Raw genomic sequence first — 21,129 nt, 5'->3', positions numbered from 1 at the left:
TCTTCATTGTAACAAATGCCAGAATAAATAAATAATGTCTGGAGTTTTTAAAGGGAAAAATATTATTTAATAATACAGCTGCCAGGCCCTATAGTCTGTGAGAGAAGGCAACAGAAATAAATAGTCCAAATACTTGGAAAACAAACCAGCTACATCTTTTATCAGGAAAACAAATAAAAGAAGTATGCCAGCTGATTTAGAAGTGATCAAAACAAAGAATTTACACAGAGTTGTTACAGAAAAAAAACAGGACTGACCTGAAGAAACAAGTAAAAATTAGCACACTATTGTTAATATCGTTATTATGAAAATTCTATTAATATCAGAAATGATTCCAAGAAAAGAAAATACAAGTTTTAAATAAAAGCACACACACAGTAATCAGGAACTAAAATCTCAGATTATGTTATTGATTGGATGGAGGTAAGGAAGATAGGGAGGAATCAAGTATATTCTTGGGCATCTAAGCTGAAGTAACCACGTAGGGTAGTGCTATTCACTAAGTGAGCAGTGATCCTAGCAGGAAGAGGAGGATATAGAAAGAAGATAAGTTCCATTCTAGATGTAAGAGTTTTAAATATCTTTGGAATATCCAAGTACTGATGATGCACAATAATGTTTAGTTTCATGGGTCTATATATGTATCTTCCTAATTTGTTTCTTTTTAATCCAAGAACATGTATAATTTTTATTAATCAAGAGAAAAATAGATGTTATAAAGATTTTTGTTCACTTAATTTAGGGGAAAAAAAACAGAGACCGTGGAGTAGTCAACAAAATGCCAACCAGTAATTAAAAGCGTTACTGCTAGAGCTCTACAAATGTTTTAATGAGCCTACCTTTATCTCAGAGAAAACTCTATCCCCATCCTTTGGGGTCAGTGTATAAATCACAAAGATCTTTTTTGTTTAGACTAGAAGTTGGCCTTCCTTAAGCTTTTTTTCCTGGGACTTCACCCTATTTTTAAATCTGCTTGATCTTCCTTGGGGGAGTAGAGGAAGGAGATGGGAGGAGGTGAGGTAGGGGACATAAACTTCCGAACAGGAAGAGGCCCAAGGCTATCTTACTGCAATAGCATCTTAAAAGGAGCAAAAAATAGGGGCTTCCCTGGTGGCGCAGTGGTTGAGAGTCTGCCTGCCAATGCAGGGGGCATGGGTTCATGCCCCGGTCTGGGAAGATCCCACATGCTGCGGAGTGGCTGGGCCCGTGAGCCATGGCCGCTGAGCCTGCGCGTCCGGATCCTGTGCTCCGCAACGGGAGAGGCCACAACAGTGAGAGGCCCGCGTACAGCAAAAAAAAAAAAAAAAAAAAGGAGCAAAAAATAATCAGCAGTAAAACAACCAGCCACAATAGATCGTTATGCCCACCCTGTTGCACTGGGGCAAGTGTTGATCTCCCCTGAGAAGTTAGAGTATATATTCATCGTTGTCATAAGACCAGCACATCTCCCAGATTTTATTATTTGTAGCTAATAGGAATAAGTTTAGAACTATTAACATTCCACTGAAACCTTCTCAAAACTGGGATCATGTCCCCTCCTCCCTAGGCTACTTGGAAGAAATTTCCCAAATACTTAATTTGGCGGTTTTGAATACCAAAATTCCTCATCTTGGTATTCAAAACCACCTTTGTATTGCTGGTTAAAAGGTTTTTAAATATAACCATATCAGCTTAAGAACAAGACATAAGTGAGAAGCAGTTTCAAAATTGTGTTCCCATATTTTCTGCTTGAATAGAAGCTCTCCTGTCTCTGCACAACTCCATCTTGACTGCATATGACTTGCCCCACCTAAGTTTTTCCACTGTTACAAAGCACTAATCTATATTCTGTCTGTGGTTTGATAGTCTCTCCAACTACGACATAACTAGATTTGGTGGGCAAAGACTAACTTTCATCCCTTTGTTTCCAACACTTAGTAGTCTAAGTCCCCTAAGGGGGACTGGTATGTCTGCCAGTACAAAGGAAGGATAAATAAGTCCATAGACATTTCCATCTGATGTCTAGCCATTTCTTACTTTAAAAAAAAGTTCTATTTAGAGATGTATTATCCTTGCTGAACTCTTAAAAAATAAGAAACAATGAGGTGTATTGTCTGAAGCTGTTTACTTCATGGTCCATTGGTTACCACTGTGTACAATAAGATGGGGGAGACATCAATAAATGTATTCATGGGATGAAACCATCAAATGTTTACTTGTAGATTATACTTTGACGATGTGTAGGAAAAAAGAGAAACTAAAGTATGTTTAATTGTGAGAAAAGTATAAGAGAAAAGATTTCACTATCTATGAAAGAAACATGTTTGACAAGTGTGCCACATATTTAGCACTGGGAGTAAGAGGGATTGATGTTAAAATTAAAGTTTCAGATTCTGAAATCATTTTGTAAAGATTGTATTCCTTAGATAAATCTTGTGTTGAAATGGGTAAAAGCTTTGATATTTTTCCTCTGGCATTTATCTTGAAATTATTACTCATGGTTAATAATTCTTATATATCACCGCCTCAGAAATGTTTTCACTTTCTCTGTGTTTTTTTTAATAATCTGTTTGAGTAGGAAACACTTTACTTTGGTTCAACTGTTGAAGTTCTACAGTCACTTTGAAGAGATAAAAGACCCAGAATTATTTCAAGCATAAAATATATAATAAATAAACTTGAGATAGTTAAGCTCAAGGGACCAAGAGCAAGCCTCCAAAAGATAGGGCTGTCAACATCAGTAAGTTGCATATCTCAGGAAAGGCGGGTATACCTGGGCATATGGAAGAGCAGTCATCTCAAAAGAGATGAACATTGATAGTTATTCACACCATAGTATCCAACATAAATGAAGATCTTAATATCCTGAGTATCTTGCAATCTGTGTTGTCAGGAGCAGACATATACGTGCCTTTAAAGTCAGTGATAGGACTTAACTTTGAAATTAGTTCTAAAAGCATATCAGGATCACTGAGGCACTCATTATTCACTGAAAGCTGATTCTGTAGAGTGTCTTTAATACATAATAATTAGAATTATCAACATATTAGTGCTTGAAGTAGTTTATATTTTCCCAGATAAAATATTAGCTCATAGAAAATTTAGCTGTAAAGAACTGTAGAGGATATTAAGTCCAATCTAATTTTTTAATAAATGATGAAACCAAAGACCAGAGAGATTCATTAATTCATTCATTCAACAATGTTTACTGACGCTTAAGTAACTTGTTCAATTTGTAGCATAGCCCGTATTGTGACCTGTTCTCTTGACTGACTCCAGTACTCTTTCTGCTGAGTTATATTTTACATTTAGCTCTCTGTGTAGGAAACTGTGCTCAAATAAATCTTGCATATACTTTAATTCTGCTTCAGGGTCTATCTTAGAGGCTAGAACTGTAACAATAGCACTTCTCTGTTGGCCATAATATCTCATTACTTATTTAAAAATATTGATAGTAGGGCACGGTTGTGCTTTTATTAGCATGGCAACCACCAATTAATTTTGAAATTTGATTATACTCTCAGTTGATAGTTTTACTGTATTTATGATTGGCTTCCGCTTCAGAAAAAAACTGATTGCTAATTTAAGTAACATTTACATTGTTACCTAAAATTTTTTAAATATAATAATGCAATCAGGTTTATTACAGGAGACAGTTACTCATATTTAAATATTTGTTTTTTTCAAAAGCCCCAAAAGAGGTATCTTAAATAGTTCACTAAGTACGTGATTCTAGTTATTTTAAAAAATCAAATATGTGTAATTTATGTGCATTAATGCATTTTTATAATTTTAAGACTGAGAGTCACTTTAGAAATTATTTAATCCAATAATCCCTTATTTTATAGATCAGAAAATTAAGCTCCAGTGGAGTTGAGGTTTATAGAAGCAGAAAAAGGGCCTAAATCCTGTTCTCAACCCAGCATTCTTTCCAGTATTCCCTAATCTATTATATGAAATGATGTAACCATGTGTTTGCAATAATGTATATGTCAAAAGAATAGGTTTAAAGAAACGTTTTTATTTATACTACCATCTTAAATGCTTCATGGTCTTAACATTTTAAAGCCTTTTCAAGACCACCTTATCCGGGAGAGGGAAGAAGAAGAAACTTTAGTTTGGTTACCTGAATGATAGCAGATGAAGGCATCAACTAGAGTGCAAATTATAGAAATGGCAAGGAAGAAGCAGATCAGGAGATGTTGAAGAAAACTGCCATGACATTAGGATCAATAGAAGCAGATGAGTTTTATATTTAATTCCAAACACAAACATAAAAACAAATAATACCTAAAACCAAGAATCCCCAGACTTCTGATATAATACTCATCGAGATTTTTTTTTTAAGTTTGAGCACATATCCCCAATATATGTATATTTGTTATTTATGTACGTGCACTAATACTATAATACATTATAAAACACAAAAATACATAGTAAAATATTTTAACAGTGTGAGACTTTAATGACATCAGTATGACTGAATGTGCTTTTATTTTTGAAAAATTTTTAACAGTTCACATAGTACTTCAAAGTCTGATTTTTTAAGTTCAGTTTGCTTTGATACTTGGTTTTAATAGTTGTCGTAGGTGAAAAAGATACCTTTGGTAGATCCAAATGGAAAAATTTTTTTTTCTAAATGTTGATACTCAGTTTTAAATGCCTTCCACCAAATTTATAATTTTTTTAATAAAAAATTTGCAATTTTGCAACTTTTTGCAAATTTGCAATTTTTTGTTGCAATTTGACTGCTGAATTTCTATTGTTTCTGAAATCAATCATTGTTTTCTTGAATAGCAACCATTTTTTAAACAAAATAATTCATTTAAATGCTCCAAATGAAGAATTTTTTTTTTAGAATTTTATTTATTTTTTTTTATACAGCAGGTTCTTATTGAAGGATTGTTTTAAACAGAAAATTCTAGTTTAAGTTTTTTAATGGCATAGATACAAGCATTATAGGTGATACCGATTTTGGGCAACAACAATCACGTAATGATGTAAATACGTCCAAACATCCATTTTAAATGATTTTCTCCTTAAGAACTTTCTTTTACAAAGCAGTAACTTTTTCACTGTATACTATTCTCTTTATATGAGCAAACTCAGAATGTTTATGTTTTCAAAAACATAGGTAAATACTTCTTAGGAACTTATCACAGAAATGAACAGCAAATTTGTGAGAACTGTCTTTTTGTAAATGAAAACTGCATAACATCTTTGAATTTTACCACTTTTAAAGTGCTTTGCCATAAGATAATCGATGAAAATATAATAATAAAAGATATCATGAGCATTCTCATTTCAAAGTATTATAAAGATTTTACTGTATTTTAAGGCTTTGTTTTTATAAATTAACCACACTGAATACCTTTTGTATTTTTGCTTTGATTTACTGCAGTAGCTTGCTTATGAATGAATTTGACATGTGGTATTTTATACTTTTCTTCTGGAATCTGCATTTCATTCAAAATAAGACAGATATTCCATAGTGCTTCTACTTACACAGATTTCTATAAATTCCTATTTTGATTTAAAAAGTTATTTATTATTGCAAATACGTCTTCTCTGATATACCTTTCCTTTTCTGACTGTTTGAAGAAGCTTTTAACTACCTAGGAAGTAAGATGGCAACACCTAATTAGTAATGCAAGGCCTTCCTCCTATATTATGAGTACCAGAAGAGTGGAGTGGTACAGATTTTCAGTACTGCAGGAGGAAGAATTATTATGGATTGAGGTGGCTAGTGGAGGCTTCTCTGTGGAAAAATAGTTAAGAAAGGATTTAGATAGGTTTACCAAAAGTTGTAAGAGAAAGAGAATGATACGAGAAAAGGCATAGGCAAGAAAGGACAAGATAAGTTTGGGAGACATGGAAGAGACCAGGATGGAGAAAAGGAGTCATGATGTGCAATAATAGGTGAGTGAGTAGGTACGTAAATCCAGAGGTCCTTAAATATGAAGTCGGGGCATTAAGAACCTTTATCCTATGATAAGCGAAAGGGTTAAGATCAAGTTTGTGTGATGTCCAGAACACTGACCTGCAGCTTCACAGACATGTTGTGGTGGCCAACTCTAAAGTGGCAGCAGGTGCAGGGAAGAAACATCTTCTGGAACTAAATGGATTCTAAAAGAAGAGTGAGGTAGTTATGTTTTCTCTCTGCCTTTGGCAAAAACACAAGATTGAATGTAAGTTTCTGAGGAAATTGTATTTAGCACAGTGCAGTGGGTAAATAAAGGATGAGGTTAATACACAGGTCCAAATTTAATTAAGTAAACATTCTAAAAAAACACAATATGAATATACTCTAGAAAAGATAAGTTGTAAATTCTGTAGTGATTTAAGTGTTTCCTTTTCACTTGGGAGGCTTTTAAATTGAATATCATCCAAAAAAGCCACCATACTATTTAAGGAAAAATAAGCCAGAAGATACTTAGAAACTTTTCTTTCATCCTGTGTCTTTTTAAGTAGACAAAAGTGAAATCTTTCTTTCATCTCTATTTCCTATCCAGAGTTATTTCCCCATAGAAGTGGCCTCCAAAATATGGTGCACTTAACGAGTGCACGCACACAAAAAACAAAACTTTCATTTATAATTTTTATATTAGAAAGATGAATTTAAGCTAATTTACTAATCTTTAATAGAAGGATTGGTAGGAGTACAGGTATATAATTTACAGTATAAACATTTATGAAAGTGCACTCCAAATGTAGGAGGGATTGGGTTTGCCAAAAAGTTCATTCAGTTTTTTCTGTAAGATGGCTCTAGTAGCTAGTAGTGCTTAGTTGTCTTTAACTTCATTTGGAACAATTTTGTTAGATTGTATTCTGACAGCTCTCATATCATCGTGTGTTAAAAAAAAAAAACTTATCAAAATTGGTGAATTTCTGTATAGCCATTCAGATGGAAGAAATTTCTGTATAGCCATGAAGATGGAAGAAAAAAGCAACATTTTTGGCATATTATGCTTTATTATTTCAAGAGAGGTAAAAATGCAACTGAAACGTGAAAAAAAATTTGTGCAGTATATGGAGAAGGTGCTGTGACTGATCAAATGTGTCAAAAGTGGTTTGTGAAGTTTTGTGCTGGCAGTTTCTCGCTGGATGATGCTCCGTGGTCAGGTAGGCCAGTTGAAGTTGATAGCGATCAAATTGAGACATTAATTGAAAACAATCAACGTTATACCACGTGGGAGATAGCCGACATACTCAAAATATCCAAATCAAGTGTTGAAGATCATTTGCACCAGCTTGGTTATGTTCATCGCTTTGATGTTTGGGTTCCACATAAGTTAAGCAAAAAAACCCTTCTTGACCGTATTTCAACATACGATTCTCTACTTAAACGTAATTAAAATGTTCTGTTTTTAAAACAAATTGTGACGGGCGATGAAAAGTGGATACTATACAATAATGTGGAACGGAAGAGATTGTGGGGCAAGTGAAATGAACCAGCACCAACCAAACCAAAGGCCGGTCTTCATCCAAAGAAGGTGATGTTGTGTATATGGTGGGATTGGAAGGGAGTCTTCTATTATGAGCTCCTTCTGGAAAACCAAACGATTAATTCCAACAAGTACTGCTACCAGTTAGACCAACTGAAAGCAGCACTCGACAGAAAGCATCCAGAAAGTCAACAGAACCACATAATCTTCCATCAGGTTAATGCAAGACTGCATGTTTCTTTGATGACCAGGCAAAAACTGTTACAGTGGCTGGGAAGTTCTGATTCATCCGCTGTATTCACCAGGCATTGCACCTTCGGATTTCCATTTATTTCGGTCTTTACAAAATTCTCTTAATGGAAAAAATTTCAATTCCATGGAAGACTATAAAAGGCACCTGGAACAGTTCTTTGCTCAAAAAGATAAAAAGTTTTGGCAAGATGGAATTATGAAGTTGCCTGAAAAATGGCAGAAGGTAGTGGAACAAAATGGTAAATAAAGTTCTTGGTGAAAATGAAAAATTTGTCTTATTTTTACTTTAAAACCGAAGGAACTTTTTGGCCAACCCAATACAATCAAAAAGTATGCCAGAGTTGACTGTGGGGTAGGGATTGTTAAATATACAGATTATCAGGGTTTTCTCCTAGAAACCTTGATTCAGTAGGTTTGAATTGGGGTCTGGGAATCATTTTTTAACAGGACCTCCAAGTGTTTCTTATTTTCAGCCAAGTTTAAGAAATTAGCAATAGACCTATTTCACCATATCTTGACTTTAGGCCCAAGTCCAGTTCTGGGTCCCACAGCACTAATGGCTGTATGATTGGTGCCTCACCTATCCTAACACATCTAGAAAGAAAGATTGTCCAAGAGCTCAGCAGCAGAGCTAAAGCCTAATCAGTGATTCATGGGCTGGCATCCAGCTCACCTTATTTCTTATGCTTTGCCTGGACCAAAAGCCAGCTTACGGTAGTTTAATTTGTATGGGCAGCAATATGTATGTCTAGAGTAATTTAGGAGTTTGTTTACCTTGAGGTTTGAAATCGATGATTATTTTTAACCATGAAGTCATTGCCACAGATCATTACTATGTTCCATGTGTTAAAAAATCATGGCTGATCAATAACTTTATACCATATTTTTATGAGTGCTATAATATGCTGACACATGGAAATGTAGAAATTAATTTTATGCTAAGGCAGTTGGGTGTCCTAAAATGAAATATTTATTCAGAATCTTAAAAAATAGAAAAAAAAAATCTAACATTAAGTACTTATGCATTGTCCTAAGCACTTTTCAATACTGTGTATTATTTAATCCTCACAACAATCCTATGAAGTAGGTGTTTTTAGTATCCGTTTTATAGAGGAGTTAACTGAAGGAGCAGAGAGGTTAAGTAACTTGCCCATTTGGTTATAGGGTTTTTGTTTGCTTGCTTGCTCATTTTAATTTGGGAATTCCCTAAGTAACTTTTAGAAGATACTTACTTTCATGTTTTGACTTAATGATCCTTTGGCTTCTTTGAATGATTCTTCATCTTGAAACTTGATTCCTTCTACTGCCTTGTTCTCTTATAAAACAAAACCTCTTTCATGTATTTTAACAATGAATGAAAAGTGGCATATAGATATCACTTTGGAAAGCTGAAACGATGAAAGAGCATGACAATTTAATAAAAGCACAGTGTTCACTGCCACTTTGAATATGTAGCCTAATGATTCATCTGATAAATAAAATTTGTAAATATATATGGTTTTATCCTGAAGCTTCGCTTTATAACTGTTACTAAGTTTTTCATGTCTGAGGGATTTTTTTAGCACAGAAAGAAATTCTGACAGTTGCTTGTATTTTAATTGATGTGCAGTTTATTCCAGTTTTTAGCATTGCCAATTTCAATATCTAGTTTTTTCTTAAGGCCTTAAGCTCAATTTATGCATTAAAAAATAAATCTATCCATACCTTCACTAGGCCTTCAGTTAATCTTTTTAAATTATCAAATTAAATTCCATGAAACATTTAAAAAAATACCTAACAAAGTATATAATGAATCAAAGCATCATAATCAAATGATTAAATCTTGTAAATCTAAGTCTAATAAATTTATAAATTCAGTAAACCAAGTTCTCCTAAATATTAAACATTGTTCACAAACTTGTTACATATTTCGTATTTTAATCACAAGTCTGAGATACCAGATTCTCTAAAAACATTTCAAATATCTTTTTTAAAAAAGTCCTCCAAAATGCATAGACAAATTATCAGTTAATGCCCAACTTATCAATAGTATCTTTATCTTAAGCCTAATGCAAAGTCTTCATATTATAGCCTGGATTCATTCCTTCAGCCTGTCATTTCTCATCCCAAGACTATAAATCTACTTACACAACAAAGTGGAATAGAATTTCCATCTTCCAGCCTTCTGCTACACCTAAGATTCTACATTTGGGATCAGTGACAGACCTGTACCTACCTGCCAACCAGAATCTGCATTGGACAGGGACCTCTCTATTACCTTCTTATTGTTAGGCCTGCCATTGTTAACAGAGACTTTATGAACTCTCACATAACTGAACGTACACGTTTTACATTTTTGCAACCTGGTTCTTTTCCTAGGAATGATGCATCCTGTAAGTTTTTCCATTAGGTTTTGCAGCCTGGTTCTTTTCCTAGAAATGATGCATCCCATATGTTTTTCCCTTAGGTTACACTTCATCCCTGTTATAATGGGATTTTCTAAGTCCAATTATGTACAAACTGTGTAACCTTTGGCATTAAAGCCTATTTGTGTACTAATGGGGTTTTGACACCCTAATTAGGTTACTAAAGCAACCCTTTCTCTTCTGTAGTTTAACAGCTGCCTCACTGACCATCAGTCATTTTATTGACAATGATGATCAAGTTTAGTTTTTAACCCCTTTAAATTCACAAAGCCAAAATGATTTTTCTCTCCTAGGAATGCCAGAATCACCTCCGCAGATATGGAAATGTGAATCTGGAACTGGTGACTCGAATCATTAGAGATGGTGGCCCATGGGAAGATCCAGTGTTGCAAGCTGTTCTAAAAGCCCAGCCAGCATCTCAGGAGATAGGTACTTCAGGAGACTCAAACTCTAAACCAACATTTGTGAGAAGCAAATACAATTTCATTTTCTAACTAGAGCAGTAATAGTGATTTTTCTTTATTTTATAATACTGAATAAGAGTAATGTATTTTCACATGAAGTGTGTCTAATTTGTTACATTAACCCAGCCCAAGAGTGACTTGACATAAGATTAGGTACAATTATTTCTAGTAATTTCCTATTAAAATGGGAATTCAGAGTGTTAACATATTTAGTATCCCCATGCTTTTTACAGAGTTTGTTTTCACTTCAGTTATGTTTTTTAAAATCTATTTAAGTAGGAACACCCTTTAAAACAAACAAACAAACAAAAAAACACCCTCCTTAAGCACATGGAATCTCCCTTATACAGGAAACTCTGTGAAGGATGGAACTCCTTCAGCTTTTGTTTTGATGTACACTACCATATATCCTACACCTAGCCAGTGCTCAGTATAAATATTTGTTTACTGAATGAATGACCACATGATGAATGCATAACTGAATGAGTGACTAATAAGTAAATTTCGATTCCAAATACTCTAAAGCAGTATTTCCCAAACTTCATTCATTAACAGAAGTTAAGTTTTGTTTCATCCCCTTACCACCTGCATACCTTTTGGACATCACTTCCTCTCCAACCTAGATACACAGTGGTTCCTGTGAGCCAAAATCTGCTTTTGAAGGCAGGAAGCTCTGTCAACTATTTCTAGTTAATTCTTTTTAAAAAAACATTTGCCATATTATTCCTGAGCCCCAGAACATTTGGGTCACCAAAACATAGAATGTAAGCTCAGCAGTAGTGAATAAGCACAAAAGTGTGGATACATTTGAGAGCATGGAGAGAGCCTATGGAGTGCAATTATAACATGGCCAAAGGGAAAGACAAGACCTGCCAGCTGGAACCATTCAGATATTGGTCTGGTGAGAAGACGTTTCACACCACCAATTGCCTGTGCAGGTTAGGATCTTTCCATTTGTCCCAGGTAAAGGAGTGGGGTGGGTTGTGATTAGAACTGAATGGAGAAGGGGCTATGATTCTAGGGCTTAAGAGCAAGCTGACCCCAGATACAAGTGTAGAGGACTAGAAGAGATGTTAGAGAAGGTGAAAAAAGAGATAAGACCAGGAGAAGCAGTGGTGGAATGAGATGGGAGGTAGGACAAGACTAGAAGGAAAGAGCTAAGGTATATGTGACAATGGTGTGGTATAAATATAAAGGATACAAAGGAGAGTAGCACTTGATGTGAGGGTCTTGGAAAGGAATAAAAAGAAAAGAAAAAAACTGAAGAGGGAGGCAGTAGTTAGATCAGAGGAGGAAGAGTCGGCTCATTGAGGAAAAGTATGAACCATCAAATATAGGGAAGGCAAGGGTGACAGCCTTGAAGGAATCTCTGGGGAAACTGGAGAATGTGGCCAGAGGGGACAGGAGCTAGGCAAAGACAGAATCATAGGGAATGAGAACAGGGGAGGAGAGTTTGGGGTTTTAGGGTAGCTTTTAGGCTCCTTTCAGTAGGAGCTAGAACAAACCTGTTGCTTGTTGGTGTGAGGGCTGATGGCCTCAATATATACAGTTTATAATATGTATATAGTCCTTTCATATATATTCCTTTTATACTTACACTAGCATACCTCACTTTGGGAAAAGCTGCTCTAGAACCTCATTAATGTAGATGACTGTACTCTAGTTGGTGATCATCAGGGTAAAGATCAGTCTGAAGTTTATCTTTGCATCAACTATACAAAATCATTGTCTGCTTAGCTTATAGTGTAAACAGAATTGCAAGGCAAATGTTGAAGCCCAAATAAAACATTATTCATAGGCATTTCAGAAACTACTGATTAAACATATATAACTAATTAAAAGATTTTTGGATTTGAAATCATGAAATATGGGTTCCGGTTCCTGCTCTGCCACTTATTTAATTAATTCTTTGTCCTTGGGCAAGTCATTTGACCTCTCTGAGACTCAGTTTTGTGATCTGTAAAACAAGTATTAATATTATACCTGTCATGAGGTTGTTGTTAGGTCTAAATGAACTTTTATAGATAAAGGCTTTTATATATTTTAAAATTGTGTAAAAGCAAGTATTAATTAGTAATTATCCTTAGTGACACATGGGCATATATTAATAAGCAGTCCTGTTTGGCACTACTTGTAACTTAATTTTTTTGTTTGAAAGTAATAAAATATATTTCTTTTATGATTGAACTTTTTCATTAATTCAGATTACATTTCTCTATAATTAATCTGAATTAATATGGTTTAATGACAAATTACAATTTAGCCTTTTAATCTTATAGGAATGAAAATACTGGTCAGTAAGAAGATAAAGTATGTAATCTTAGACTAGAAAGAAATTTGAAACATATTTTAACATTAGTGAACACAAAAAAAGAATATTTCTTTTTTTGTTTTGTTTCTTAAATTTTGCTTACTTTTTAGACTGAGAAAGAATCAGCAAATATTTCTTGGACACAGTTTTGGTGTCTCTTACTTCCATTTTTCCAATCATTTAACTGAACATTCCTTTCACAAATAAACTCCTAATAAGAAAAATACTATTTAAATAGTTGATTTAATTAGATACCACATGTTAGCGCTAAGGTGTCAAAGAACAAAGTTTGAGACAGTCTTTTCATGAGAGTAATAAGAGTCTGTTTTCTTTTTAATATAGTGAACAAATATTTAAGTTCTGAAAATCCACTATTCTTTGAACTACGTGCCAGATATCTAATTGCTTGTGAACGCATACCTGAAGCAATGGCTCTCATTAAATGTTGTATAAATCACCCAGAAATCAGTAAAGACTTGTACTTCCATCAAGCACTCTTCACATGTCTGTTTATGTCACCTGTAGAAGATCACCTATTCCGGGAGGTATTGTTTGAGATTATGTTTGCCTATTACCATTTTAACCTTACCAAAAAAAAAAAAAAAAAAGTAGCCCATTCTTGTTAAATTCCTTTTACAGTAATATCAAAGGTTTTAAAATTACATTATCTAGATGTTCCCTTTGGCACCATTCTTTAAGCTCATATTGAATTAGAGTCTGATATTAACAAATGATGAAATTAAAATTTTTGTTGATAAGCATTATTCATGTTGAGTGAGCTTCTGGTGTGACAGAGGTTAAATAAAAACCGAGAAGCATTATGATTTTGCATTTTAAATAAAATCGTAAGAAATTAAATGCATATGTTTGTTATTTTGGTTTTTTTTTTAAGATGAAAGAACCTTTTTCGAATATGGACCCTACATACCGACAAGCTGTGGACATTGAGATTAAAAGTAGTCATTGTAAACTGTAGGTTCTATGTAGTGAAACTATGAAAACATGAAAATATCTCTGTACAATTCATCATTGTCTTTGTAGAAGAAAACTAGAAATCTAATTTCTTCTGAATGCTTAATTTAAACATTTATTACACCTATCTTTCTAGATATTTTTAATGATACAAACTGGTTTTTCTTTTTCTGTTATAGCATTTACTGAAAACTGATTGTAAGAGTGGAATTGATATCATCTGTAACACTGAAAAAGAAGGCAAGACTATGTTAGCTTTGCAACTCTGTGAATCCTTTCTTATTCCACAGCTCCAGAATGGGGATATGTACTGTATCTGGTAAGTGTTCCTAATATAGAAATTGAAATGGTGAGATGGGGTACAGAAGGAGAATTGGTTAGCAGAATTTGCACTTTATATATTTTTTTAAAGTTATGTGAAAATGTTAAGCCACTTTTCCCCCCACATTTATTGTGCAAAAAACGATAGGTTGTAAGACCTATCGTAAGGATTAAAAAAGAAAATGATCATGTACCAGTAATTGATAGTGTTGATATTTAAGGAATGTGTTACAATAAAATAGTTATGTTTTAAATTAAATTTAGAGTGTTATTTTTAAATTTTTTTAAGAGTTCATTTTTCGGAGCAGTTTTAAGTTTTACAACAAAATTGAGAGGGAGGTACAGGCATTCCCTATATATTCCCTGCCCCCACAAAGGCATTTCCTCCCCCATTATCAAGATCACTCACCAAATGGTACATTTTTTACTAAGAATGAACCTACATTGACACAATTACCCAGAGTCCACAGTTTACCTTTAGGGTTCACTCTTGGTGTTAATTTTCTATGGGTTTGGACAAATATATAGTGACATATATCCATCACTATAATATCATACAGAGTATGCCCTAAAAATCCTCTGTGCTCTGCCTATTCATCTCTCCATCCCACCCCTGCCACCACCTCTGGAAACAACTGATTTTTTTTTTTTTTTTTTTTTTTACTATCTCCATAGTTCTGCCTTTTCCAAAATATCATATAGTTGGAATCATACAGCATGTAGCCTTTTCAGATTGGCCTTTTTCACTTAGTAATATGCATTTAAGGTTCCTCTGCATCTTTTCATAGCTTGATAGCTCATTTCTTTTTAGTGCTGAATAATATTCCATTGCCTGGATGTACCACAGTTTATTTATCCATCATCTACTAAAGGACATCTTGGTTGCCTCCAAGATTTGGCAGTTATGAATAAAGCTGCTATAAACATCTGTGTGCAGGTTTATGTGTGGACATAAATTTTCACCTCCTTTGGGTAAATACCAAGGAGCACGATTGCTGGAACGTATGGTAAGAGTATGTTTAGTTTTGTAAGAACCTGCCAAACTGTCTTCCAGAGTGGCTGTACCATTTTTCATTTCCACCAGCAGTGTTTGAGATTTCCTGTTGCTCCACATCCTCACCAGCATTTGTTATTCGTGTCCCAGATTTTGGCCATTCTAATAGGTGTGTAGTGGTATCTCATTTTAATTTGCATTCCCCTGATGACATATGATGTGGAGCATCTTTTCATATGCTTATTTGCTATCTGTATATCTTCTTTGGTGAGGTGTCTGTTAAGGTCTTTGGCCCATTTTTTAATTGGGTTGTTTGTTTTCTTATTGTCGAGTTTTAAGAGTTCTTTGTATATTATGGATAACAGTCCTTTATTGGATGAGTCTTTTACAAATATTTTCTCCCAGTCTGCGGCTTGTCTTTTAATTCTCTTGATATTGTCTTTCACAGAGAAGTTTTCAATCTTAATGAAGTCCAGCTTATCAATTATTTCTTTCATGGATCATGTCTTTGGTGTTATATCTAAAAAGGCATCAACATACGCAAGGTCATCTAGGTATTCTCCTATGTTATCTTCTAGGAGTTTTGTAGTTCTGTGTTTTCTGTTTAGATCATGATCCATTTTTAGTTAATTTTTGTGAAGGGTGTAAGGTCTGTGTTTAGACTCTTTTTTTTTTTTAATGTGGATGTCTAGTTGTTCTAGCACCATTTCTTGAAAAGACTATCTTTGCTCCATTGTATTGCCTTTGCTCCTTTGTCAAAGAACAGTTGACTATATTTATGTGGGTCTATTTCTAGCTCTCTGTTCTCTTCCATTGATCTATGTGTCTCTTCTTTCATCAGTACAACTCTGTCTTCATTATGTTAGTTTATATTAAGTCCTGAAGTCGGGTAGTATCATTCCTCCAAATTTGTTCTTCTTCAGTATTGTATTAGCTATTCTGGGTCTTTTGTTTCTCCACATAAACAGTTTGTCCATATCCATAAAATAACCTGCTGGGATTTAGATTGGGATTGAATCTGTAGATTAAGTTGAGAAAAACTAATAACTTGACAATATTGAGCCCTCCTGTCCATGAACATGGAATATATCTCCATTTATTTAGTCCTTTGATTTCATTCATCAGAGTTTTGTAGTTTTCCTCATGTAGATCTTATACATATTTTGCTAGATTTTTTCCTCATGTAGATCTTATACATATTTTGCTAGACTTATACCTAAGTAACTCATTTTGGGGACACTAATATAAATGGTATTGTGTGACTATTAGTTATTGTAAGCATTTTTAAAACCAGTTAAAAATTATTAGCAGAAAAAAAATTATTAGAATATTATGAAGCATCAAATTTATCTAGCAATCATGTAATTTAGAATGTGGTTTGAGAGTATTTTTAGTACCAACCCTTAAGTGCTATTAGATGAAATCATGAATAATAATTAGAAAAGATTCTAATAACTTCTGCCTCCCCAACCCCAGTACACACACACACACACACACACACACACACACAAAAGAAAAAAACCCTACCACTTTGACATGTCATTAATTCTTAAGAGAAAACTAGGTTTCATGTGCCTAACATCATAATATGAAATGATATGGGCTATAAACATTTTTTAATAAATGCTTTCAAATTTTAAGTTCTTAGATACTTAAAACAATAGCTTGAAGGGGGTTTAAAGATAAACTTATTTAATATATTATAGATTTTATAGATTAAAATCTTCAGATTCAGAGATAGAGTCAAATAGCTAATTAATAGAACTGGGTCTAGAAACTAGTGGATTTTGTCTTCTATGGGACTGTACTCTTAGAATATACAAATTTTTATTCAGAAGTTTACCATGTAAATTGAAATCACAAATAGAGTGGAGGATCAGGAGACAATGGTAAGACATACACTTCTAAATAGTTTTCAAAGTATTATCATTTCTTGATATGCAGTTATTTTGAAACAGGATATAGTCATTACTATTATAGTATATCTTTTCCTATGGTGATAGGAATGTTCTCTACCCTTGGCTATATTAAACTATTTAAACAGAATATCCATTGTTTTCATTTTAACACACTCATAAGTAAACTGGAATCAAGTATAAACAAACCAAAAAGGACCAGGAAAACATTTTATTTTCTTCTTCTCTTGGCTGACCAATTTCTACTCTTTAGGGAAGAACTTTAAAAATAGAACAGTGCCTATCTTTCCTGCTCCTGGCCACAGTCACCTTCTAAGAATAGAAGCTGGGTGTGTGACTCCCAGCTGCCTAACTGAAAAGGAATCTTTAGCCTGCTTCTTTGTCCTTCCTTCTGAGTAGGCTGAGTTCTGATCGCCTGCCCTCTTATTTCTTCTACCTCTCTCCTTTATATTTCTGAGTGCTGGGGTCCGAAAAAAGTTGATTTTCATGGTAACTTCAAGAGCAGGATTCTTTCCAGCTTATAAGGTCTGTGTTGTCTGTTTCATCTTGGTCTTCAGATTACTCTTCATCTCCCCTCTCTGAGGACAAAACCTGATCACAGTCCAGTTTTGCTCTGTCTCAAGCCAATGAAGCAAGCTACTAATCCAGTTCTCTCACCATCGATAATAAGAATATTATAATAATAGCAGCTGCTTATATTTGCTGAGTGCTTCCATTAGTCTATGCTTTGTATATGCATTATCTCATTTACTCCAGCAATCTTATGGGGTAGATAATATGCCCAAACCATTCAACTAGTAAATAATGATTCAAACCCAGGCAGTCTCTGCTACTAAACATTAATTACTATAAAATGGGTATAGTATGAAAAAAAATCTATGTGGTAAGGGTGGCTATAGACCTTGTTATAGTCTCTCTGCAACTAGATAACTTGGAGGTTATATTAGCAGTTAGCTACCTGGGAAATGTGTTTGTACACCAAATCAGTGCTGTGTTGTTTCTTTTTTAAGGACCCTTTTTTGGAAAGGAAAACATAAGCTTCATTAAACTTGCCCTTTCATCTTCACAAAGAATACTATCTGAGCAATTTATTAAACATCAGTAATACCAGACATTTCACCTAGGTGTTTTCACTTATCTCTCTTAATTCTTTTTATGTATAAGAAAACTGTGGATAAAAGAGATAAAAGCCACACAGCTAGTAACAAAATGGAGTTGGAATTTATACTAGTCAGTTTCCAAGTGATAACATCCTATGTCTAACTAGTTCAGGGAGAAGGTAGTATTTATTGAATGTATACTGGGGTATGACGTGAGCCACAAAAAGGGCAGGGTTATAGGTGATCCTCAAAGATAATTGCTAACAGGGACGTTGAGATTGCTGGGGTTTTTTAGAAGTATCTCTGTTCTGCCATTTGGCTTCAGTCTTTCCTGTTGCAGACCAGAAGAATGCCAACAGTCCCCAGGCTTCATAGTTTAGAGCTGAAAACATTCCAGGGATTCTGACTTAATTGGGGTCAGTTTCCCATTCCTGAATTAATATTTTAAGGAGAGTGAGGAGGGTCACTTAGGAGGCACGGCCACTGAGGTTCCAGCCCTGTGTATTCGGGCTATTCTTAGAAAATGGTGGTTCACTGTGAACTGGGGAGTACCATCTCAGTTGGCATGTAATGCCCTATTGAAATGTAGGTCTCTTATTCCCAATCTCCTGTTCTTCTTCACTACCTCCACTATATAATGTGTCATTGAGAAGATTTACAATGTATTAATAGTTGGGGAAACAGGACTTATAAACAAGGAAGTATATGAAAGGCATTAAACCAGTAAGAGAGATAAGATCTGTTCTGAAGTAGTTATCACTTTAAGTTTGGGGTATTCATGAAAATTTTCATGAAGAAGAGGCACTTGATATGGACTCTGAAAGATAAGCTTATCTTAGAAATAAATATTTTCCAAGTAGAGCAATCAGCACAACAAAAAGTGAGAATAAATGAAGCACATTAACTGACACTGAGGAAACCAACTTAGGAGAATGCCCAGGATTCAAATCCTGATCCTTCTGACACCAAAGCCCATGTTTCTGTTGCTTTTAACACAAGGCATATTGAACAAGTCCTAAATGAAATAATCTGGGAGGCTGGAAGCAGATCAGTTTAGCAACCCCTATAGAAGTACATATGGAAAATTAAAGGGCCTAACGTGGTAGCATTGAGAAAGAATGATATAACTGTGGGCAAAAATATAATAAAAATATAAAGACTATGAAAAACAAGCAGGTTAGAACCAGACAGGTTAGAGAAATGTTTAGTGTCATTGGTCTAGGAAAAGGTAATCAATTTTGCAGGAATTTGATTTGTTCTAAATGGATTAAAGTGATAGAAACCAATCTAAGTTGAAATATCCAGTTACGGAAAGTGGGAAAGAAGTCAGAGCTAGAGATTTGGGAACATGGTGTGAAACCTGGTGAGCTTTCCAAAGGAATATGTGTGCCAAAAAAAAGTGAGTGGTGGACGAAAGCTTAGGAACACCCACACAGCTTGTGTGAAATAGAAGAGGAATTTTGGTTTTACTTTTTGTGTTGCTTGCCATCATTTTTTGTTTTGTGTTCTGTGTTGTCTCTCTAAATAGAGTATGCATACCTTCATGATAGTAGTCAAGGTGTCCTTAGATTTAATAGCTGTATGTGCTGGGTTCAAAGTACATTCTCAGTATATCACTTTTTTTTTAACATTTTCATCAATTATTTTAATACGTTTTAGATTATGATGTTTTATGTAACTTTTATGACACTTTTCAAGGAATTCTAATTTGCTAAAATGTGATATCCAAATGTAACAATTATATCTTATGATTTCCTTTGCCTCAAAACCCACTGCTCCTACCTTGTTCATCTAATAACCTTGGCCATATTTTAGAAAAGAATCTACCTGTGAAATACTTTAAATGGTCCGTAGCTTGTTTAAAATACTACATCTTAATGGAAGAGTAGATGATATAAAACGAAATTTCAGAATCAGTACTATAATATACTTACACTTTTAATCTGTAGTACTTTTGGTATCTTAATAGATTGAAAAGTATGAACCATTCTTTGCAGAAATTCTACAACATTGATTTCTAAATTTGCAAGTGGGTATTAATTAAAGGTCAAAGTTAAATTTTTTAAGCAATATCATTAATATTGGTATACTGAGATTAGAATTTGTTTTGATCAAATACTAGAGATGCCTTAGGTTTGTTGGCATATAATTAGAATGCATTGCATATAGCAAATTGCAATTTCTAATCTCACCTTTTCTCCTAGCTTCTATTAGTCCCAAATAGGTAGTGGAAGTAGCCTGGAAGTTAACTTAATATCCATTTACACCCACTTTGTATACATCCCAGCCAGGGCACTACAGAATCAGGGAAAGACAGCTAATGTCTGTATTTGAATAAACTGTATCTTTGATATTTCTCTTTTTTTCTCATTTACAGGGAGTTGATTTTCATATGGAGTAAACTTCAGCTAAAGTCTAATCCTTCAAAACAAGTTTTTGTAGATCAATGCTACCAGCTTTTAAGAACAGCAACTAATGTGAGAGTCATATTTCCTTTCATGAAAATCATTAAAGATGAGGTAAATAGTATATATTTATCCCTTCATTTTAAATTAAATTTAAATGACAGTTCACTGAAACTTGAATCTCTTGTGGTAAAATGTATTTGATCATGTAATTGAAGAAAAGGAGGATTTTAAGGCATTCTCCATATATTATATCCTCCCCTCCCCCCACCTCAAACTCCCAACATGGTACAAAAAGTATGCATAAATGAAAATAACTGAAAAAAGAAAAAAAATTTAGTGTTACATAAAGTTTAGTATGGGAACTGCTTCCATAAGAAGCTATTATCTCTTTTCTTATAATTAAATAAGCCTGGCACTTTTAACATTATTCTAAGTCCTGTATGTAGAATCTTAACTAATTTGCAAATGAACTTTCTGTAACTATAGCTAATACCTGTTCACCATCGTAGAGAAATAGTTCATAGTTTTACGTTTGGTGTTTAGGTAAAAAGGAATAATGAAT

At 34.1% G+C, this 21,129-nt stretch overlaps 1 protein-coding gene across 3 annotated transcripts in view; it reads left to right on the top strand.

The window, feature by feature from the left end:
* The window catches only part of ZNF654 (zinc finger protein 654), a gene marked incomplete at its 3' end in the record, with an annotated part of 94,156 nt that overhangs the window by 63,934 nt on the left and 9,093 nt on the right, over nt 1-21,129 (top strand). For 2 of the 3 annotated variants that reach the window (XM_082655627.1, XM_082655626.1), the window contains exons 4-7: nt 10,375-10,510; nt 13,199-13,401; nt 14,008-14,147; nt 20,537-20,678. In XM_082655627.1, coding sequence (XP_082511753.1) covers nt 10,375-10,510; nt 13,199-13,401; nt 14,008-14,147; nt 20,537-20,678 — 621 coding nt within the window. Of the gene's footprint in view, nt 1-10,374; nt 10,511-11,251; nt 11,484-13,198; nt 13,402-14,007; nt 14,148-20,536; nt 20,679-21,129 lie in introns of those variants that run through there. The other variant, XM_082655628.1, reaches the window with a different exon arrangement.

This window comes from Grampus griseus, assembly GCF_964374135.1.
Source record: "Grampus griseus genome assembly, chromosome: 5".
NCBI classification, from domain to species: Eukaryota; Metazoa; Chordata; class Mammalia; order Artiodactyla; family Delphinidae; genus Grampus; species Grampus griseus.
Note: the sequence above shows the minus strand (reverse complement) of the source record. Positions and strands in the feature narration are given on the sequence as shown.